The following is a 24,256-nucleotide window of genomic DNA, read 5'->3' as shown; positions in this document are numbered from 1 at the left end:
CCTCCCACTAAGTCACAGCCAAGTTATTTTTTCATAACTGTATGAATGGAGGCAGCAGTAGTAGGTGCAAGACTGATGGTAACTAGTCAGCTACAGCAATATTTTCTCTAATGAGTAGCATTTCTATACTAAACAGCCACAGTGCAGTAGCATTAATGCCAAAAATCTTGGAAGTTCTATTTCTTGTACAAGTGGAAAAAAAGACGCTTGGAATCAGGAAAGCAGCTGCTAAAGATTTTGCTTAAACCTTGGAATACTTGCAAAGAAAGCTATTCCCCAGCCTTTGGATACACACCAGGTTTCTTTAGCAGTCTAGAGGTTGCTTTGTCTTGGGACAACCAAATACAGACTGGCAAGGTAACTGATGGGTGTTGGCTTGGGAGTAGTTAAAATGGAATGCTTGAATTAGAAGTGTTAGGATTCAAATCACAGAAGATAGGATGAAGTCAATGGCACAATGAATCAACAAAGCTTTCAAAGTTTAAAGGCAATTGCAGTAGAATTGTTCCATGCGAGTGAATAATATTGCGTTTAAGGTTCAGGGCAGATCATAGTTACATAACAATTCATACCACTTACATTAGCTGACAGACAAATCTCCAAGTGGAAATAGTATCCGTGATTGCATCTCAAGTGTTATATTGTTCACTTTCACCAAGACCCTCCACTAAACATCTTCAAATCAATTTTAAAAACAGATGGCATTTTATTCTTCCAGGCCTTTCCAAAAGCAATTAATTCAATGTGCAATGCTGCAAGCACTTGAAGCGTGCCAGTACAAAATAGATGGATGAAATTGGTGTGATCTTGAATCAAGCACGCGGGAATAGCCACAATTGAACTGTCTCTTTACCTCCTGAACTGCAGTTGTACCATGTCTTTGAACAAATCAGAAATTAAAATCGGATATGAAAGTCAGAAAGGGACACAATTAATTCTAGAAATAGGTTTTAAAGCATACAGCAAAATGTTTGGGGGAGGGGAACAACCTTCTTCTCAGTGGAGTTGTGTCATGAATGTACACTGCAGATGACACAATGGGAAGTTGTTCAACATAGAAGAACACTTTAGTGCCTTCAATATAATAAATCAAGAATGAGCAGTGGGAGAAAGGTTGGGGTTATCTCCAAAGATTGAAAAAGGGATTCCAAAGGAGGGACTGGACAACAAAAGCGCAATGGATTTGGGATTTTTAGAGTGGAGATCTTAAAGCAAGAGCCAACAGGAAGACTTGGTCTTGGGGAATGTGAATATGGTACTGGGGAATGTGAATATGGTACAAGTCGTTTTTTTAAGTACATTGTATTCACCCATTTATTTTAAGTCTGTACATAACAGGTAAGCCTGTACACTATGTGCACTTACAGTAGCACAAGCACCCAGTCATAACCCAGACAGAATTTTATACAATTCAGTTTATTGCTTTAAATTTGAACGGTTTCAATATGTTAAGACTCACCTCTGTATTCATGTCAGGTTAAGAAAGAATAGCAATTAAACTGCAACTCTACTCTCTCTCATTGGGATATTACCTATTTACAAGATATTCAGTTCCATCTCCTTTTCCCAATTCCACATGCTTGGCAAATAAAAGTTGGGTTCAAAGCCCAAATAATTAGGTGTACTGAACCTTAAAACAAGTTTTAATTCCCTTCAACTTTTGTTTATTGATGTACTGAACATGAAAAAGTACAAATGATCCAAACACAATATAAGGAAAGAAACATGTACAGCCTCTTAAATACTCAAAAGAACATACATTCTATTCAACCAATGTAAATTTAGTCATACTTTACAACTTCAAATAAATACAGACTTACATTTTATTAAGTGCTATGATAGCCATCGTAAAGTGAAGACCAATTCACATGCTTTCCCACTAATTTTGCCGCATTTGACTAGGCTACAAATAGGCTAGAGGCTAGAACATTCATGTTAACTGTTGGCCTTAACATCAAACTGAAAGTCTGTTTTTAAAGCTGCACATGGGTCCTTTTGCAACCCTTTCTGTGCAAGGCCTAAAGATCAGTACTAGATGACAGCAAGTGGGTTAGCATGAAAACATGGGTGCACACTTTTACGTGCTTCACAGTATATGTACTTCAACTAGGCTGAGAATTTATAACTACAGTATTCAAAAGCAATAGCAAAGATAAATGTACAACTGTTATGCATAGCACATTGCTTGTTCTAAGGGGAAGAGCACATGAGCATTTCAGTTTACACAAAGCAGGACATTTAACTACAGTTATCAGTGCACCTGGTCGAGGACTGCAATTCCACAACCAATTTGTTCTTAGAAGAATAAGTTAAGCTAGATGCTTCTCTGAAAATAGAGTTTTTCAAATTTATTCCTGTTATGATAAAGAACTGCTATATCTCCCCATAGTGATTTAAGCATTAATTGCAAATTTACTTTAACGTTTCAACAGGATATCTTCCTTTTTAGTATGAAAATGTAAGCATATTTGTTCAAACTGTGGCTTTACCCATTGTACCACAAATGCATATATAACAAAAGCAGTGTCACTATAGTTTTAAAGAGCTGCAACAAGACTATCTACAGACCAACAACAAACAAATCTGATGCACTGCAATTCTGGTCATTAGGACAACAAAACAAGTAAACTTCAAGTAATGTGTAATGCAGTCTACAAGAAACAAAAAACATACAAAGCATTCAGGTTCTTTTAACAGCACTTGGCATGTAGTCAAAAAACAAAAAGCAGAAAAGGTCCATAACACAAGGACTTATTTACATTACACAATGCTCAGGTGCAGTCTATTATATTTTTGCATTTTCTAAATTTATTCCGACTGCTTTGAAATCTGTATTGCAAAGCAAATCCAATCATTTTTCCACCCAATTCCAGCACAGACAATACAGCAGGAGAGTGTACATCACTAAACACCTTGAGCTTTAACAGAAGGGAATACTTTCAGGAAGAACATATTTCCCCCAATTTTCAATAATTGATATATTTGCATGCACTGTTTCAATGTTAAGCCTCTTTTTAATTCTTGAAATCACAATTAAACGTGAGCCATTTTGCCACAAATAACCAGGATGATCCACTGATTATACAAATGAAACCCACAGTGCCCATTGGTTCTACATCTTGGTAATACAAAGGTCTTCAAGGTAATCTCTACATCACAAGTCTTTCCAATAAATGCCAGCCACTGGAAATCTCCTGGTTTTAATTTTTCAAAAGCTCACTAGATGTCGTATGAAGAGATTCTCAAAGTAACCAAGTCAAAATATTTGTTCCAGGTCCTGTAAAAAGTTTCTCCAAATTTCTTTTATAAAAATAGATGCTTTTTTTTTAAACCCACTTCAGCAAAGAGGCTCTCTCTCTTTGGCAAGGTACTGTGTTACGAAAAGAAAGTTTTTCCAAGAACCTTACAATAAGGTATAATTGCAGCCCACCCTTTCCCAATCCAAAATTTTATCAAAATAAAACTTTACTTAACATGTAAATAAAGAAAACAAATGTAAACCAACATTTCTTTGAAACTGATCACTTAAATGCAATGAATTTAAAGGCAAATCAAACACTTGACCAAAATATATTTTCTTCTAAAAAAGAAAAAGAAATAAAGCCTCACAAATTCACTTTATGTACTGTTTCAAGGCAGTTGTGTAAAAATCTAGGAGTCTTTCTTCCTTCAGCTGAAACAGTTTCTTTTTAAAAGGTCCACCTCCTTCAAAAGGAGGTACTAGAATGTTTTGTGACAGGTAAAAAAAAAACCTGCACCTCTTGTCTATTTTCAAAACATAAAAGCTATGAAAGAAGATTTAATGCAAAGTTACCAGCAATATAAAACCCTCTCATTCTTAGGATGCTAAATAGTCATACATCTGTCTTAACACTGACTTACAAAGTCTTTGCACTAGTATATAAAGTTTTGCTTTAACATGTCTTTTTGAATAGCTATATAACAGTTATGTTACATATTAGGCTTTGTGCGTTTTGTTGGTTTTGAAGGAGACCTGCAGTACTCTGTCCCCTAGACGGTATCCGTTTAAACTGGCTATTGCCATGGCTGCTTCATCATAGTTGGTCATAGTCACAAATCCAAAGCCTTTACACTTATTTGTGTTAAAGTCACGGATAACTTTCACATTGGTCACTGCACCAAATGGTCCAAACATTTGCCAAAGAATACTCTCATCTGCATCAGGTGCTAAATTGTAAACAAAGATACACCAGCCTGTTCCAGCATGCCCAGGGATATTGATGCCTGCCAAACTGGTCATTCCATCAATGGTCATTGGCGAAAACCTGCCAAAAAAGTTACAATGGATCTTCATAAGTGATGACAAATTGACATTAAAAAAAGATACAATCAATTTATATTGGAATTCAAAATATTTTTACTCATCAAAAACATTACTTTGTGAGCATCTTTATACCCAGCCCAAAGATGTTCAGGTTAGGTTGATTTGCCATGCCAAATTGCCCCTTAGTGTCAAACAGTTAGGTGAGGTTACAGGGATAGAGCAGGGGATTGTGCTTATGTAGGGTGCTCTTGAAGAGGGTCCGTGCAGACACAAGGGGCTGAAATGACCACCTTCTGCACTTTAGGAATTCCATAATTCTATGATGACAGTCAATGAGTCTCATATATTGCTATTATGGCAGATAAGTCCATCTTTAGAAAAATTAAGGTCCATCAGGATGTTAGAACACGGTCCTCATCAAGTAAACATTTCTCATATCATTCAAGAAAACACTAACTCAACAACAATTTATCCAATTAAAAATTCAAATGGAGATAGGAAATTTGGTGTTAGAAAAAGTTCAATAATATTTAGGTATGGTGCTAGAAAATCTGCACAGAATATGAAAAATATTTGTTAAGCAAGTTTTATTCCAAACTGGTGAATTATCACTGATTTGATCCAAGTCAATGTCCGTTCTGTTAAGTTTTTTAAAAAAAAATTCTGATGTCAGCTGAGAGCAATTTAACTTGTTCAACCAAAAGTGATTCACCTCCCCAAGACTTGGTGACTACAATTTTTTTTAAATCTAGAAGTGAATCAGGAAAAAATTAGGCTAGATTAAACAAGTATTGCCAGACAATTAATTACCTCTTCACGCCATAAGCCATATTTAGAAGATTGTCCAACCTGCAAGAAACACATTTTGCAATTCAGTTGTGCATAAAACAAAGCCACCCCTCCCTCCCATAACACCCCCCAAAAACGTTTCAAACTCATTGCAGAAGGTAGCATCTCAGCTTCAAATATTTACAAATAAATCCGATAATCAAAGCATTTTGCTGCTGTGCATAATCAGATCGAGATTTAAAAAAACAAGGATATCACAGGTTCTAGCCTTCAAAAGCAACTCAGCATCCATCTTCAAATAAGGCTCACCTTAGTGCTCAATGAAATGGGGTTGGGAGCAGATGGGTGCAGGGAAGGCAGGGGGTTGGGGGGGGGGGGAAGAAAGAGGGAGAAAAGAGAGAAGAAAAAGGGAAAAAGGAGAAACTGGTATATTAAGAAATTAGCACCCTTGTATACCCAGTAATCTCTTATTCCGTTAGACAAAAAGCCTCCTTCTAAGTTTAAACTCAAAGGGAATGAGCGACAAGGCGTGGAAATCAAGTTATAGCTCCAAGCCAATGGGTTGTACTTGGGAAATGTAATGTATTTTGGGAAAGAATGGGAACTACAACATTTATTGTAGATTAGGCCGTATATATTTGTTCTGCCTCCATATAAAAAATAGGATTTACCACTAGTGCAAAAACTTTTAGCTAAATATTAAGACTTGCATGGGTCTGCTCGCAAACTGATGATGGTCTGTTCAAATAGTTGAGATTTGAGACTATATTAAATTTAAGTTTACCAGCACAGGTGTTAGTTTACCAACATGAGATTCAATGTGCCAAGATGGAATAGATAATCTCCAAGATTGCAGTACTGTAGAGTAGCTTGGTCAGAGCTAATCTAAAATCAGCAAATGGGAGTTGGCCAGTAATTTCACATTTTGGGGGGGGATTTGGACACTGTTTAAATTACTGATAATTCAATTTTACTGCCAACTTGAAATGGCTCACCTATTACATTCAAGCAAAGCACCAGTCAATAGATTGCCGATGCTGCACGGCAAAATTAAATCTGTCAATACCACATGATCTAGATAGCAATGCCACATCTGGAGACATAAGCGAGTTGTTGACCATGCGGTCTTCCAAACGTTGGATCCCATCTGTCTAAGCTGAGAGTTTTAGAAGCATATTTTTCAATCAATACGTTGGAAATTGATAATAGGGGAGGCTTTGCGAAAACACTTCCAGTAAAGTCCACCAACTCAAAGTCAGGACCTCAGCAACTAAATTACAACTTATTTGGGTTCCAGGATTTGCATGCAATATTATAAAAAGATCCCTTTTCTCCCTAGGTTAGCTATTAAAACCAAGTGGGAGATTGGTCAACCACTAGGTTCTGATGAAGTACTCAAGATCTACACTAAATTCTCTCCATTCAGGATTAAACCCAGTTGCAAATGCTCAACCAGGCTGTTTTCTGAACAGATTGTAATTTAATGTTTCTCTCAAGAAACTCCAAATGTACACAAGTTACTTACACTTGAGCCCCAAATATATTTTTCTCTATTCTAGAAAGCTTCAATGCACCCAAGAATTATATGGTCAAAATGAATTTTGCTAGAGACAAGAAAGAATAGCTTCACGACCAGTGGTCATAACAACTATTTTATGCATTATTTAATGGAAAAAAACTTCTTCACTGTGATCAGTCACATTTAGGGTGGTAAAAACAAATGCAACAAGGGACTTTGGGAACTACAGATTAATCAAAGTTCTCAGCTTGAAAGTGCGCTTGCTGTGGGTTGCCACAAGGCAATCTACACCAAACGGATTTGGAATCCGTAGTATTAAGTGTACAACTTTCTTAGTGATACAAGTCATCCAGCACAGTTTAGAGCAAAACCTTCAACTCTCACTTGCATCTCTTGCAAACAGTTGTTTTCGGTGCTTGCAGGGAACCAGAAATTTATAAATACATGCTGTGTGTAAACTTAGGAGCTGGATTGCTCGATTCATTCTTAGATCCAGAGAAACCCGTTGCAAAATCTACTGGTTCATGACAATATGATCCACTAATCCTAAATTGAAGATTATGATCAAAACAAACCATTAAAGAAATTACTTCACAAGGTTTCACGTTTTCAACAAAAACCATTATTATACAAAAGAGTGAAACAAAGCAAATACTACTAGCTTAACACTATTTATTGGCCAGACTGAGGCTCCGCAAATCTCAACCTTCCACTTGGGGGGCCCCCACAAATCTCAGCCAGCCACTCCCTGATGATTTTTATTTCCACCCAAGAGGTTCCCTATACTTCACAGGACCCTCCTTCACTTCTTCTGGGATCAAACGGAGACATGCCACAGCTTTCAGAATTTCAGCTATACTCCTCACTGTTCCGGTTATTCTCCAAGGTAAGGGGATTTTGGGAGCCTTTCTAATCTTGTCTAACCCCTCAATTCTCCAAAGTACTCATGATGATGGACATCTTGGCTCAAGCATGAGCTGCTTTCTCACTCCAGAAAACACCCTGGGCTGGATTTTCCGCCCCGCCACATTTGTGCCTTGACCCACCGGCGGGATTCTCAGTTACGCCTGCTGGTCAATGGGGTTTCCCATTGTGGGGCAGCCCTACATAGTTGGGAAACCCCCGGGCTGCCGACAAAATGGAGACGTCCACCCCCTAGCTTTTATTGCTCTGTTGCTTCTCGCTTACAGATCCTGGCAGATTTCTCCTGTACGTCTCAAAGCTGCTCCCAGCTGCAACTGGAATTAAACCATTCAGATACTCACAAAACCCAAAGAATTCCTCCATATAATCTATCCCTAGTGGTGCAGTATAGCACACCTGAAAGATTCATTCAAGGATCTCCCATTCCCAAACCTTCTCTTTGGTCTGGGAAGCCACATAAATAATTTAAACTCACAAACAGCAGCAACCCATTTGTTTTTTGCTCATTTCTAACTCAGACCTCATTAAATGAACATGCCACACCTTGAATTGCAATTACTTTTGTTTACTAAACATCCCAAACCATTATTTTACATTTAAAACTTCCAATTCCCAAACTTAGAAGTTATACTTCGACAACAGATCAAACACCTTTGCGAGAAGACTAGAGCACCTAGCTAAATTTCCTTATACTAGCATATGTTTGAGTTTATGGAGATCCAATACAGTTATGTGCACAATTTTATTTTTTTTTTAAATTTAGAGTACTCAATTCATTTTTTCCAAGGGGCAATTTAGTGTGGCCAATCCACCTAGCTTCCACATTTTTGGGTTGTGGGGGTGAAACTCACGCAAACACGGGGAGAATGTGCAAACTACACACGGACAATGACCCAGAGCCGGGATCGAACCTGGGACCTTGGCGCCGTGAGGCAGCAGAGCTAACCCACTGCACCACCCTATGTGCACAATTTAGACATTACAAACACAAAACCAAATTCAAGCTACCCAGGACAGGTAAAGTCTCAAATCCTTTAAATTTGCAGTGTTCAGTTTAGTAACTGAAAGACTGAAGGGAGCGCTTCAGATTCCTGGGGCACTGGGACCAACTCGGGATTAACAGATTTCACGTCAACAGAATTGGGATCAATGCCTCAGCTGTGCGGGAGAGTAATTTTGTGTGCACAGCAGGAGGAGGGTGGGGGAGTGACAAATCTAAATAGGATCAATTGGGTCAATGCAAACTGGTTAACATTGTTGAAACACATAATCCAAACCAAATAAGATTGGTCAGCTGCAGACACAAGTCATCAATGGGATGATATAGCAGCAATAACAGTCCCAGCTCCAAGACAAGAGGATTGCCAATCTAATATTCCCTGTGACGGTTTTCAGGAAATCGGAAAAAGGGTGGCAAAACCTATTGCGGCATTGGAAAAGAATTGCATAGACGAGGGTCAACAACAAACTATATGGTTAGAATCATTAGAGAAAGTATTACACTACTGGAAGTAGAGGAATGACTCAAAAGAGGAGCAGCTTTTGCAGGTAGATGCAAAGGGATATTCAGTGGAGAGTTCAATTATCCAAAAATACAACAGCATGATAGTGTTTAAGGGCAAAGAGAGAGGTATTCTGAAACGTGTACAAGAAATTTATGATTAGTGTTACCAGGCCCCACAGGAAAAGCAGCACTAGATCTAGCTCTGGGGAATTAGTGCAGCATATTTCTGTGGGAAGCTTTTGGGAAGTGACCTTAACCATAACTATTGTAAACTGACGTTATGAACAAATCATAACAACATAAACTGGAGTATGGCTAATTTCAGTGAAATGAAAAGAACCCAAGTGGATTGGAATCAAAAGTTTTGGAAGCAAAACTGTAATTGAACAAGAGAATGTGTTCAGATATGGAGTAGATATTGCCATGAGGGGATAAGGGCAGGCATCGGAACGGGAGGTTCCTGAATGACTAAAGGCAGGCCTGGGGAGGTATGGCAATGACAAATATGGCTGGCAATACAGTTGTGAGCCAAGGTGAATAAGGAAGGGTAGAAATCTGAAAAGGAAATAAGAGAAAAGAATATGCAAGATATTTGCAGCTACCAAAAATTATTTTAATAAATATACAAATAATTTTTAAAAAGTAGGCCAAAGCAACGGGAGCAATAGAGACTAAAAATAAAATCTTGGGGAGGCAAAGGACACGAGTATGATACTGGAGCACGACAGAAGAGGATTCTGTCCAAGTAGTAAAGAGGGTATTGGTGATCTTGGATTGGACAAAAGGATTAGCCATTCCTCGGATGGTAGAAAAAGCTTGGCTGTTGTTATCATGAAGGCAACTAGAGTGCAGTTTGAGCTCGAACCACAATGCTGCAATCATCCTTTGCTATGTTTTGCACCTAGGCCTCAAGGATTGGAAATGTTATACCCACATTCAAATAAGCAGGGATAAATATGGCAATTGCAGGTCAGTTGGCCCAACATCGGTGTTGGAATTTGTACTTGTAAAGACATGGCCTATCAGACTGAAAAATCAGCACAATGTCAATGGCAAACTTGCGTTCAAAGAATTTTATTTTAATGCAGAAGAAATGGGAGCGAGGTGATGAGTTTTGTGAGGATGATGCTCTATGGACTTTCAAAAAGGCATTTGATATAAAGTATTGATGAGATTAAAAAGGGGTAACAGGTTATGAATGAGCCAAGTTGTGGAAAGCAAGCCTATCGGCAAACAGCTGTTTTTCCAAATTGGATGCAAGTTTACAGCTGTGTTCCCCCAAAAGTCAATACTGGGACCGCTGCGTCTGAATTCATTAATGAACTGGACTACAGTATAAATTATGGAGGTGACATGAAATTGCAAATGCAGTAAATACTGACCCGATTACTAATAGACTGCTGAAAATACTCAAGACACATGGGAGACAAAATTTAACACAAGTGAAGTAATATATTTTGATGAGGGGCAATGCAATCAAAAATTGTATATTTTTTAAAGTAGAGGTTCAGGAACCAGGTGCAGGGTGGATATGTACACAAATCTTTAAAGGTGGCAGATCATGAGAAAGCTGCTAAAGCTTGGGATCGTTGGCATTATTGATAGAGGCAGTGTACAGGTGCAGGAGGTTATGCCAAATCTTTAGAATATAATGTTGGGTAGACCTCAGCTGAGTGTTGTATTGAATTCAAGACACCTTTGCCTTGGAGAGGGCAGATGATTTACTCAAATGGCAACAGGCGAGAAGTTATGGTGAGACTAAAGCTGAGATTGCTCTCTGGAAAGAGATCAGGAGTTTTCAAAAGTGCTCAAAAGCAGTTCAAGAGCAAATAAGGAAAAAGGTTTATGGTGGGAAAAGTATCAGTAACTAGAGGCCAGAGATTTACGGTAATTTGGCAGGGGAACCAGAAGCAAGAAAGGAAGAAATTAATTTCAGCAGGAAGGTGGGATCCGGAATGCACTGCCTGAAAAGAGTGGTGAAAGCAGACTGAATAGTAACTTTCAAAAAGGGAATTGGATCAATACTAAAAAAAAACCATAGGGTGAGAGCAAGCGAGTGGGACTCATGAGATAGCTCTAAAGAGCTAGTACAGGTTCAATGGGCCAAATGGTCTCTTATATTAGAACAGGTCTTCCAAGAAAAGGAGTTGCCCAATGCCCTTTGATGGAGTCTTTCTTCAATAGTTTTCCTTCGGTAAACTGTACAAGCAGCCATGTCCTTAAAGTTCAAATCCTATTTGTCTCTCCACCACTCGGAATGAGCAACCAATGCTGCCTTGCAGTGACACTGTTCCAATGGATATGCTGGTTTCACTGGGGCACAGCTGAAGACCTAGTCTTCACGTCTCAAACTGAGCATCCACAACCCTCTGGGCTAGAGAATCCCAAAGATCCATAACCTGGAGTGAAGAAATTAATGATCGCTGTTCTAAACAGCCTACTCTTTATCCTGAGACTGCATATACTTTAGCGGGGGGGGGGGGGGGGGGGGGGGGGGGGGGGAAAGAGAGAGAGAGAGAGAGAGAGAGAGAGAGAGAGAGAGAGAGAGAGAGAGAGAGAGAGAGAGAGAGAGAGAGAGAGAGAGAGAGAGAGAAAGAGAGAAAGAGAGAAAGAGAGAAAAAGAGAGAGAGAGAGAGAGAGAGAGAGAGAGAGAGAGAGAGAGAGAGAGAGAGAGAGAGAGAGAGAGAGAGAGAGAGAGAGAGAGAGAGAGAGAGAACGAGAACGAGAACAGCCTCTCAACACACCAACCCTGTTAAACCCTCAAAGGATTACATTTGAAAAATCAACTTGTATTCTTCTAAAATCCAGAGATTATAGGCCCATTCTACTCAAACTCCCCTCTTCGGACAATCTCATCCAAAGTATATCTTTCCTTGGGCAATTTGACCAAAACCATGCACAGTACTCAAAGAGGTGGTCTAATAAAGCCTTATAACTTCAGCACCTTTTTTAAAAATAAAAAATATAGGTTTTATTGTAAGCGGTTAGAGTCTAAAATGATCTTCTGCCTGTTGCATCTGCATGCTAGCCATAGCCATCAATAATTACAATAGCTTGGTGAGATGGCATAACATTCACCAGCAGTTTAATTGCCATCATCTTTCTCCAAGCAATTGTCAACTTTTCTGAGGGTTAAAAGACCATGAGAAATCTGAACTTTACAAGGGCAGGACTTGGAAACCAAAATGTTGTCCTGACAAATCGAGTCATTATTATCCTAAATATACCAGTTTGCTATCACAACTGACATGATGATCTAGGACAACTCCTCCACAGGTTATGGGTCAGAACTCAAAAGCGGTCATGGAAATAAGGGTTTCATTTGCTGAATTACATTTTTCCCACAAGGAAATCTAGAAATGGAGATTTCCAATTTGAGGACGACATTGGTCGCCACATTAGTAAAGAGATGGAAATTAATTCCTCATACTGAAAGATCGGGTTAGGGAGGTTGAATATATAATTTTATTAGTTTTATTATACCCAATCTCCAGGTTTCAAATTGCTAGCTATTATGCTTAAAGCAGTTGGCGAAATGCGATGGAAAAAATCTGAAGGCTCCATCTACTGATGCTCGTCATATTCTGGCAGCTAACAGGAAAAGCAATTAAAATTGGAATGCTGCCCTAAAACATTTACTAGATGGAAGAATTCTCAGTATTCAATTCTCAAAAGCAGGGGAAATAAATGTTATCCTGAGTTGCAAAGGTGTATACATTTTCTTTCTTCCCCCCCCCCCCCCCCCAAGTCAGCAAAGACCAGGAGCATTTGACCACCACCTCAGTTAAATCCAGTGTGTTCTGAAATTATTGCGCTCCCAATAAATGTTGACTGGCATCTATTGGCCAACAGTGACTTATGCCCAGTTGAATTCCGAAATCAAATCGGATGCTTTATGGGCATTCTATGTTAATGCCAATACATCACGTGGCATCACTTTCTCTTTGTGTACGATCACCGACTTGGGTCAGCACTGAAGCAAAGCCAGAGAGCAACTGCTTCTAGGTTGATATTGAGACTGGATGCTCAGTTCTCAATTGGAAATTGTAAACTGGTGACCACTAAAGATGATTGATTGGAGCTCCATAAAAAAAAACTTCTCTCCATTCTGGAACTGCCAGTATGTGGGTGTCTCTAATTAAAGAAATCTAGCTCAGGGTGATTTTGAAGCTAGTTGCAATTTGCAACAAGCTTCAAAGATTAGATTGGAAAATCAAAAAAATAAACTCCCTTCTTTTTTTGTCCATATAATATTTTATAAAGCAGCTGGTATTAACCACGGCCAATGTGATTGAGCTCAGCCAATGAGGCAGGAAAATTGACTGAGTGACATTCTAAGGGCAACAGAACCAACACCGACAGTATTCGTACCAAAGGGATGAGATAAACCTCACACATGCTCAAGACTGCAATGGCTCAACTGACCACCTTCTAAGCACCTGGGGAGAAGGCAGGAGAATGGGGATGAGAAAATATCAGCCATGATTGAATGGCGGAGCAGACTCGATGGGCCGAGTGGCCTAATTCTGCTCCTATGTCTTATGGTCTAAGCCTCAGTTTGGTAATTCCAGACATATTCCTCCTCAACCTAGCAGAGTTAAATTAGCTTCCAAGCCCAAACAACTATAAACTACATTAGAGCTGAACCCACAAAGTGGCAGTATCAGCAGGAAATATAGTATAATGAAATGTGCAATCTCCAATTTTCTGATATGCATTTGCATGGGAGTGCAGGATCACGATCATATTTGTCCTTTGGCATAATTCAGCCATACACATCAGTGCAAACGGATTTAAAAATTAAGATTAGTGTATTGATCCAAGAGTTCACACAAATACCAAAATCATTGGTCACAATCTTCCCATCAGCTGTCAGATTTAGAATCATATTCCCCAAGCATGCCTCAAGTTATTTTGCAAGTTCACTGCACATAGTAAATACGAAAACAAGGCTTGAAGACATCAAGTCAGAAAAGGAAAATGCAGAGAATCAGCCATGCACATAACAAATTCTCAACACTATTCAAGGAGCAAGTTCCTCAATTGCTGAACATTCATATCAGGTTAAACCAAGGAACAAAGCTCTAACTGAAAAACTCCTCACAATGACTAAAAGGTAAAGAAATGAAGTAGTGTCTGAATGTTCAGGCTCAGCTACATCATAATCAATTAGGCTTGGATGAAGTGTAATTTTGTTGGACGGAAGAGGTCAAATAAAACTATCAACCTGATGCAAGTATGGTGACCATAAGGATACTCTTGCTGACAAGCACTAAATTTGATGGCCAAAGGAAATAGAATTAAGGCAAAAGAGGGTTTTGATAAAAAGTGTAGCAATGATTGCAGTAGTCAGCTAGAAAGGATTAGACAAAGGCAGAAACAAAGCACTAAACCACTCGTATCAGTATAATTAACAGTCAGCATCACAACCAGGTACAGTGGCCAGTAACATCCTCAAAAGTGGCAAGCTCTGGCGGACTGCCATCGTCATAGGACTTACCCATGCTAGGATCACAAGCAATTACTCGTGAGACAAGGAGAGTCATACTAATCGGCTTTAATCAGCTCGAACTGTACCCAGCAGCCTCGATACAGAAAGTGAAGGCTGCTGAGACGGCATGGGTTCTTGTACCTCGCCTCTCAGGGCGGAGCTATGTGCGTTAGCCAATGGTAGACTCCTAGGTCTAGCCAATGGGCATCCACCTCAGGTACTGCAATGCCTGGTATTACCACATTCACCCCTGTTAAAAAAGGACCCAGCGGGGTGATGGCCAGTGTTACTGTCGCCTTTTGCATGGTAGGACCAGGTATTGCAGGTACCGTGATGTTGAGGGTAACAGAGAAAGTTTATGGTGCAGCAATCAGACAATCGGGTGGCCTGGTCGTCCTTCTGGAGCGTCTGGGCTTTGGCGGTGATCCTGGTGTAGGCCCCGGCGGTTGTGGCTCCGGGAACGTGGTGTCTTCCTCCCTGGCAGCTTCGTCACCCATACGGCGCTGTTGGGGCGATAAGTGGGCAGGGAGGAGTGGCGCCTGTAGGGGGCGTCGGTGCCTGTTCGGCGCTGAGTAGGGGCGACGGCAGTGCTGACCCTCCGGTCAGGTGCTGCGGGGAGGGCGAGGGTGGGAACAATGGTGCGGGTGCGTGTGGGGCTCCGGCGGGCACAGGTCCCGAAGGGAGACTGTCTTGGCGGCCGTCAGGGAACGCTACGTAGGCGTACTGGGGGTTGGCATGCAGGTGGACCCTCTCGACCAGTGGGTCAGACTTGTGCGCCCTCACATGTTTCCTCATCAGGACTGGTCAGGGTGTCGTTAGCCAGGTTGGGAGCGAGGTCCCGGAGGACTTCCTGGGGAAGACAAGGAGACGTTCGTGAGGTGTCTGGTTGTGGTAGTACAGAGCAGCGACCGAATGGAGTGAAGGGCCACTGGGAGGACTTCTTGCCAGCGGGAGACTGGGAGATTCTTGGACCGAAGGGCCAGCAGGACGGTCTTCCAGACCGTTCAGTTCTCCCTCTCTACCTGCCCGTTTCCCCGGGGGTTCTAACTGGTCGTCCTGCTGGAGGCGATGCCTTTGCGGAGCAGGAATTGACGCAGTTAGTCGCTCATGAAGGAGGACCCCCTATCGCTATGGATGTAGGCAGGGAAACCGAACAGTGTAAAGATACCCTGGAGGGCCTTGATGACGGTGGTTGTGGTCATGTCTGGGCAGGGGATGGCGAATGGGAACCGGGAGTATTCGTCAATCACGTTCAGGAAGTACGTGTTGCGGTCGGTGGAGGGGAGGGGGCCTTTGAAATCCATGCTGAGGCGTTCAAAGGGACGGGAGGCCTTTATCAGGTGTGTCCTCTCTGGCCAGTAGAAGGGCGGTTTGCACTCCGCGCAGATTTGGCAGACCCTGGTGACGGTCCTGACCTCCTCGATGGAGTAGGGCAGGTTGCGGGTCTTGATAAAATGGAAAAAGCAAGTGACCCCCAGGTGGCATAGGTCCTCGTGGAGGGATCGGAGGCGGTCCATTTGTGCTGTGGCACAAGTGCCGCGGGACAGGGCATCAGGAGGCTCATTTAGCTTCCCCGGACGGTACACAATCTCGTAATTGAAGGTGGAGTGTTCTATCCTCCACCGCAAGATCTTGTTGTCCTTAATCTTGCCCCGCTGTGCATTGTCGAACATGAACGCCACCGACCATTGGTCCGCGAGGAGAGTGAATCCCCTGCTGGCCAGGTAATGCCTCCAGTGTCGCACAGCTTCTACTATGGCCTAGGCCTCCTTTTCGACCGAGGAGTGGCGAATTGCAGAAGCATGGAGAGAGCGGGAGAAGAAAGCCACGGGCTTGCCCGCTTGGTTGAGGGTGGCCGGCAGAGCTACGTCAGACGCATCGCTCTCGACCTGGAAGGGGAGGGACTCGTCGATGGCGCGCATCGTGGCATTTACGATGTCCACTTTGATGCGGCAGAAGGCCTGGCGGGCCTCCGTCGACAGTGGGAAGGTTGGGGACTGCATCAGGGGTCGAGCCTTGTCTGCGTAATTAGGGACCCATTGTGCATAATAGCTAAAGAAGCCGAGGCAGCGCTTTAGGGCCTTGGGGCAGTGAGGGAAGGGGGGGAACTCCATGCATTCAGGGTCGGGGCCTATGACTCCATTTCGCACTACATAGCCTAGGATGGGTAGCCTAGGATGGGTAGACGGTCGGTGCTAAACACGCATTTCTCCTTATTGTAGGTCAGATTAAGGAGGTTCGCGGTCTGGAGAAATTTTCGGAGGTTGGTGTCATGGTCCTGCTGGTCATGGCCGCAGATGGTAACTTTATCAAGATACGGGAACGTTGCGCATAAGCCGTATCGGTCAAGCATTCGGTCCATCTCACGCTGGAAGACCGAGACCCCATTCGTGACACGATGGGAACCCTTAAAAAGTGATAGAGCCGCCCATCTGCTTCGAAGGCAGTGTACTGGCGGTCCCCATGACGGAGGGGCAGCTGGTGGTAGGCAGACTGGAGATCCACCGTGGCGAAGACCTTGTATTGCGCAATCCTGTTTACCAGGTCGGCTATACGGGGGAAGAGGGTACGCGTCCAGCTGCGTAAACCTGTTGATGGTCTGGCTGTAGTCGATGACCATCCTATGTTTCTCCCCGGTCTTTACCACCACTACTTGAGCCCTCCAGGGGCTGTTGCTTGCTTCGATGTCCCCTTCCTTCAGCAGCCTTTGGACCTCGGACCTGATGAAGGTCCGGTCCTGGGCACTGTACGGTCTGCTCCTGGTGGTGACGGGTTTGCAATCCGGGGCGAGGTTCGCAACAGGGAAGGCGGTTCGACCTTAAGGGTCGCGAGGCCGCAGACAGTAGGGGGGGGGGGGGGGGGGAAATAGGGCCACCGAATTTAAAAGTCAGGCTTTTCAGATGGCACTGGAAATCCAGCCCAAGGAGGGTGGCTGCGCAGAGGTGCGGCAGAACGTACAGGCGGAAATTGCCGAATTCCCTGCCTTGGACAGTGAGGTTCGCCAGGCAGAACCCCTTTATCTCCACTGCGTGTGACCCGGAGGCCAGGGGGATCCGTTGGTTTACGGGATGGGCGACAAGGGAACAGCGCCTTACAGTGCCGGGGTGGACGAAGCTTTCCGTGCTCCTGGAGTCCATCAGACACGACGTCACGTGGCCTATGATAGCGATCGTTGTGGTGGCTTTCGCTAGCATCCACGCCTACTCTGGTCCAGGGTCACGGAGGCCAGCTGCAGCAAGGAGGAGTTCTGGTCAGGCAGTGTGGAGTCGGCGGTGCTGGGGGCTTGAGGCCGGTCCAGGGTAACGGAGGCCAGCTGTAGCAAGGGGGAGTTCCGGTCAGGCAGCGTGGAGTCGGCAGCGCTGGGGGTTTGAGGCCCCATCCAAGATGGCGTCAGCCACAGGTCGCACATGGGGAGTCCGGGGATACAGAAGATGGCGTCGGCGAGGGACAAAATGACGGCGCCCATCCACCCAGCGTGGTGGCTGGGGGGGGGGGGAGCAAAATGGCCCGTGGGTCACACGTTGCCTGTGGGTAGGAGGGCGGCGGTGGGCCTTGGAACAAAGGCTGATGATAGTTGCTGGCGACCGCTGCCACGGCGTGGGCCTTTCTTGCCGCACCCTTTGCAGGTGACGGTGCGGGCCGGGCAGCGCGCGCGCGGATGATTCCCTTGGCCACAGAAGAAGCAGCGTTGGCCGGCGGTGAAAATGGGCCGTCTAGCGGCGCAGGCCTGCGGGGTTAGAGGGAAAGTCTGGGGGGCTGCCGCGACGGGGTGCCATGCTGCCCAGGGGGGGTGCCGTGCGCCCGGGAAGCAAAAGCCAGTGCGTTGTTGTACGCAACGTCCATAGACCCTGCCAGGGGCCGTGCCTCAGTGAGGCCCAGCGTGTCCATTTCAAGGAGCCTTCTGTGGATGCCAGGAGAAGACATACCTGCCACAAAAGCGTCCCGAATTAAAAGTTCCGTGTGCTCATTCCCAGTGACTGGTGGGCAGCCGCAGTTCTGGTCCAGCACTAGTAGAGCCCGATAGAAGTCCTCCAGTGTTTCATCAAGGCTCTGCCTTCTAGTTGCCAACAGGTGACGGGCGTAGACCTGGTTCAGAGGACGGATGTAATGTCCTTCTAGCAGCGTGATAGCTGCAGCATAATTCTCCGCCTCCTCGATCAGAGGGTAGATTGCAGGGCTGACTCGGGAGCGTAGAAGGTGCATCTTCTGCCTTTCCGTGGGGGTGTCGGCGGCTGTGTCGATGAAGATCTCAAAACACGCCAGCCAGTGCTTAAAAATACCAGCGGAGTTGTCTGCGTGGGGACGGAGCTGAAGGCACTCCGGCTTGATGCGGAGGTCCAGCCTTTCAGAAGTAATAGCTGATTAAATTGATGCACAATCAATTACTCGTGAGACAAGGAGAGACATACTAATCTGCTTTAATCAGCTAGAACTGTACCCAGCAGCTTCGATACAGAAAGTGAAGGCTGCTGGGATGGCATGGGTTCTTATACCCCGCCTCTCAGGGCGGAGCTATGTGTGTTAGCCAATGGTAGACTCCTAGGTCTAGCCAATGGGCATCCACCTCTCAGGTACTGCAATACCTGGTATTACCACAGATTCCAAAGCCCCGTGTTTGGCCCAACCGTCATCACTTAGGCTAGGTGAGACAAGAGCAGCGCAGCACATCGGTGGGGTGCAGAGAGGCAAGAAATGCCCCTTTTTATCTCACTAGCTGTCATAAAAGGTGATGTTTAAAGGGATAATTAAAAATGTAAGTGGTTCACACAGAGTGTGTGTGTGTGTGTGGGGGGGGGGCGTCTCCTGTGCGAGGTGGGGGGGGGGGGGGGGGGGGGGGGGGGGGGGGGGGGGGCGGGTGTATGTGCAGGGTTGTCCTGTGCGAGACTGAGTTTTTAAAAATTAAATAGTTACTCGGAGTGGAGATGATTTTTTTCCCCTCTAATTCTCAGACTATCAGGGTAAAACTGGCAGAACCACCTGAAGTTAGCAATTTAAAATAATTTGCCGGATGTTTCGCAGCCCAGCACACTTTTCCAGTGGAAGTTAGCACTTCTGGGCAATAAACCCCTCAGGTAGGAACCTCCACAAGGGATTCTCTAGCACATCACTGGGGTACCCCCTAAATGTGATACCGGGGAACCAGGAAGCTTTTGTTTATTGGGCCAATGACACCACATCATCCCCATCAGAAACAAATTAAAGCCTAGATTGGCAATTAGAGCCAACACCTTGTTATTAACATTTAGTTTGAGCAACCATACACCTCAGCCAATGGTGTTGCTTAGCTGTAACAGTAGGAACTATGGTTGGGGATCTATTACATCCAGATCTTGGGAGGTGGCTAAAAAGGACTGAAGTAGACTTAACTACAGCAATCAGAGCAACATTTACATCTATCAAGTTGTCTGTGCTGTAATCAAAAATACTTTCAGAAAGTGGACTGAAGTTGGGTGGTGTCCCAACAGCAACAAAGACTTTACAAAAATGAAGAATACTGTAATGTACGATCAATTGAGTAATAAAACATTTCCTGTTGTGAATTAGACAGAAGCTGTTGAGGTACTGGGTCGGGTAGGTAAAGACACGTGTCAAATAAATAGCATCAAACTGCATTCTTCTCTAGTGTCTTTTCCTGGATGATACTTGTATGTGAAGACCAAACAATAAAATGATAGACAACAAGTTGAAACTATATTCTCTACTCAGGAAATAAGACACTGAAATCAGAGGCAATAGCATTAGAACAAATTACTGGAGTAGTCAAGTATGGCCCAATTTTATAACAAAATGGCTATATAAATCATCACAAAGCTATTGTGCTTCAACATAAAATCAGCAGGGAATCAAGACCATTGTTCACTTTCAATATTTGGTACATCTTACAACTTTTAACATCCAGGTCACAGCCTAACATGTCAAAAATCAATGTCAACAGCCAGTTTTACTTAATTCAGCCTCTTGGCAAACTCCATGAAGCATTTGCTCTTAATCGGTGTTAAACAGCTGTTTTAAATTGCAACAGTACCTAATGGCAGAATTTACATACCTTAGCCTTTGTGCCTGATGATGAAGGGGCCCTGGGTATCGTCGATTTGGGGACTGGTACAGCTGAGATAGAATTGCCTGGTTGGTTTTCTGACTTGGATTGTTGGCAAACTTAACAGTGATTGGTTCTGTGGCACCTGGAGGCTTTTGCCCATTCAAACCTTTGATTGCTTCCTCAGCTTCCACTCTCTTGTCAAACCGAATGAAGCCAACGCCCCTGGACACCCCTAAAAAAATGCAGTCAATTAATAAACCATGTATAATTCATCACCCTTTTCCTCAATTATAGTTCAATGATCTGAACAATTAGAATTGGCAGACAATTTGTTAACCATCCAGGTCTTCTGCTGAAATTGCACTGAAAGCAAAACAATTAGAAAAGATATAATTAGAGATCAGGAAATAGCAGTAAAGAGCAGCTGGAATTTATAAATTCCTAACTTCACAAACCAAGAGTTAATTTACTCAATCAGGCCCAAGACATACGATTTCTGCAGCTCTAAATCGAACAGCTAAATGTTCTACATATCAGAGCAGACTGCCACTTTAAAAATGTATTACAACAATGTAATGTTTACAGATCAAGGGTGGTCAGTTTAGTAGAACAGTAAATATGTTGCGGCAATGTGATTAATGGTCATTTTAGCCAAACAAATTAATGTTTTTCTTTACTTTTCTTGGAGGTATAAAACTCCCACCAACTCAAATTACTATTGCAGGACAAAGGCAAGCTTCTTTACATCAATTAGCCCCTCCTAGTCAGACAACTTACATCGACAGATTTTTATTTTGAAACCCACATTGTGGTGCCAGGCAAATCTTTTCAAATGTCAAATCTTTTCAAATTAATTTTATCCAAATCTGATAAGGATACTGAAATGTCACCTTGATTTCATGGCCAAAATCGGTAACATTCACACGTGATCATGTTGCACAGAAAAATTGCATTATATTAACTCAGCATTCAATTGACAGTCCAGCATTTCAGCACCACAGTAATATAAACTGAATTGTTGTTTAGTACTTCAGGGAACTAAGACTTCAGAAACACATGCAGACTCTGCACATTACTGATTTGGCACAGTTTATCATGCTTCGAGGAGTTGGCTTTAAACCAGGTCCCAAACTAATTGGTAGAATGATCCACAGTAAATAAGAGTTTCAACCATCTTCCTTGTATAATAGGGACAAAATCAATTATACAGTAATAAAAGCACAGCACTAAAGGCAGAGCTATACCCCAAGAAAGGCTGGCGAGATTTACAATTTAGAAGATAGGGAGTTGAGCCACGCAACTTATATGCATCTGCCAAAACATATAATGTAGAATGCCCTAAATATCTGAAGTATCTCCAAAGACTCAATGACAGTATAACTGTAATACAGTTTGAAGCTGCAATTAACTATCTCTGCCTTTATTTAAAGCACATATACACAAGCATAGCATAGACATGCATGACCAAATTGCAAATGTCAACCAAAACCAATATTTTGGTCTTGTACACTAGTATTAAAGTTTTACATTGATCATCTTTGTCACTCTAGATGCAAACCTCATGTATTTTAATAGTATGATGCAGCCCGACAGGCTCACATCTTTAGATCTCTTATTCAGTTTTGTGCTTTGACAGATCCCCCATTGGCAGTAGCAAAGGCAGGGAAGCATGATGTATAATATCCAAGAGATCAAAACCACCTAGAATGTATTCAAGTATACTGACTAACTAAATCCATGCAATTGAAGTTCAGCATAAAAAGTATTGATAAATGTGTACAAATGCATAAACAAAAGTAGGACTTCAAAGCTTGCAGTCGTGTTTCATGCATGCCAAATGAAGTGCTAATACCTAGAGATTGCATATGGAAATTTTCCTCCTTATCGCAATGTTCACTAGGCATTCTGCAAATTTAGGAATACCAAACAAATGGATAGTGGATATTAGACTGGTACGAAAAATGAGATGAGAATGCAATGAAAAAGATGAGAAAATATGTCAGGATTGCATTTATGGAGCACCTTTAATGCAGTGAAACAATTTGTGATACGAGTACCACACCAACAGAGGCTTGTAACAATATCTAGCTTGAAGGTAAACAGTCACATTCAGGCATCATTCAATGAGAAGCATTTAAACTAGCTCCAAATTGTTGTCTTACAGTACAGATGCTCTATTTACTATGCAAAAGAGCCTCGAGGTTTAACAAAATTTGCACATTTAAACAAGGGCCAATTTAAAGTGATGTGTGCCCTTAAAATGGGAAAACCACGTGGACTCCAAAAAGCATAATATAGTAGTCAATGAGATGAAGAAATTACCGGTCTCTTATTTGGGTACTCTTGGGTTCTGAGCCTCCTCTGTTCAAGGAGGAAGGAGAGCCGAAACCATCAAGTTTAATTCAAGGAGCTCCTGGTATAAGGGAAATAGAAACATAGAAAATAGGAGCAAGAGGCGGCCCATTCAGCCCTTCCAGCCTGCTCCGCCATTCACCATCATGGCCGATCATCCAACTCAATAGCCTAATCCCGCTCCCCCCCATAATCCTTTGATTCCCTAAATGCTCTATCTATTCTTGAAAACATACAATGTTTTGGCTTCAACTACTTCCTGTGGTAACAAATTCCACAGGAAATAGTCCATACATGGAAACTGCACAAATAATTAGTCGGTTTTCCATGCGTTTAGATGATGTAATCTTCAGTTGTCCGGAGTAAACAGTCAAGGAGATGGGCAACTAGATCAAATGGTGAAGCTCAGCATAGAACAACATTGAAGTAGTGTGTAAATTACTCCATATAGTGACCATGCAGACACTGCTGTGAATAATGATTAATGTACTCACAGCAAACACAAAAACCATGGTGGAGGGAGACGGGATGGACAAAACCATTCGGCAAGCATCTATTAATAAATAGACCAAGAATCTCTACAAAACATTTTAGCAAAAGAACTATATTGTGGCCAATACCAAAATATTCCAAGAGGAATATGATAGAGATGGTCAGTTAAGCCATCTCTGCAATATCTCTCCCTTCGCCACCAAGACAAATTGCCACAGTTTCCCCATGCCTTAGCCTTGAACGTCATCTATTTTCTCTCCCTACTGTTCCCTTCCTCTCCCCCATTTTTTCTCCCTACTGTCCTTTTTCTTCCAGAAAAAAAAATATCCTTGACCCCTCCGTTCTCACACTCCTGCTCTATCTCTGAAATCCTTGAATGTGCACTCACCTCCTTCAGCTAATTAGGGCCTAAAGCCCTGGAATTAGTTTCTAAACCTCTCCTTTGTCTTTTAAAAAAAGTTTTTCATCTTTTGAAAAAGCTTTGACCCTTGTATGGTCATCATTTGGCTGGTTACAGTCCCGTGAAGTCAATGTGCCGAAATAATGCAAGTCGGTGTTGGCAATCTTATTTTATGGAGTTGAGGAAATGAAAGATAATCAACGTGAAGCTTAAATTATAGCCAGCTAGTACTCCCTTCAGCATGGCAATTTCACTGGTCACGGCCATACTTTCCCAATTATGCACTTGAAAGATCATGGTCATGTTTGGCTATAGCTTTGCCAGAAAGAAATCTGCATACTGTAGTCATTTTTAATTTAATCATGACAATTCTCTTGCTGAAAATTAATTCACACAAGCAAAACAAAATTACTTCTCAACTTGTTCATCATCAGACAAAAACTTCCTAAACATGTAAGAA

At 42.8% G+C, this 24,256-nt stretch overlaps 1 protein-coding gene across 10 annotated transcripts in view; it reads right to left on the bottom strand.

Annotated features, from left to right (window-relative positions):
- Nucleotides 1-1,637: 1,637 nt before the first annotated feature.
- Nucleotides 1,638-24,256, bottom strand: part of elavl2 (ELAV like neuron-specific RNA binding protein 2) — a 122,056-nt gene continuing 99,437 nt past the window's right edge. For all 10 annotated transcript variants that reach the window (XM_072516919.1, XM_072516917.1, XM_072516914.1 and 7 more), the window contains 3 exons: nucleotides 20,559-20,784; nucleotides 5,096-5,134; nucleotides 1,638-4,286 (listed from right to left, as the gene is read on the bottom strand). In XM_072516919.1, coding sequence (XP_072373020.1) covers nucleotides 3,959-4,286; nucleotides 5,096-5,134; nucleotides 20,559-20,784 — 593 coding nt within the window. In that variant the 3' untranslated portion in view covers nucleotides 1,638-3,958. The remainder of the gene's footprint in view (nucleotides 4,287-5,095; nucleotides 5,135-20,558; nucleotides 20,785-24,256) is intronic.

This window comes from Scyliorhinus torazame, chromosome 9 (genome assembly GCF_047496885.1).
Source record: "Scyliorhinus torazame isolate Kashiwa2021f chromosome 9, sScyTor2.1, whole genome shotgun sequence".
Lineage (NCBI taxonomy): Eukaryota > Metazoa > Chordata > Chondrichthyes > Carcharhiniformes > Scyliorhinidae > Scyliorhinus > Scyliorhinus torazame.
This window is presented reverse-complemented; position numbering and strand designations above follow the sequence as displayed.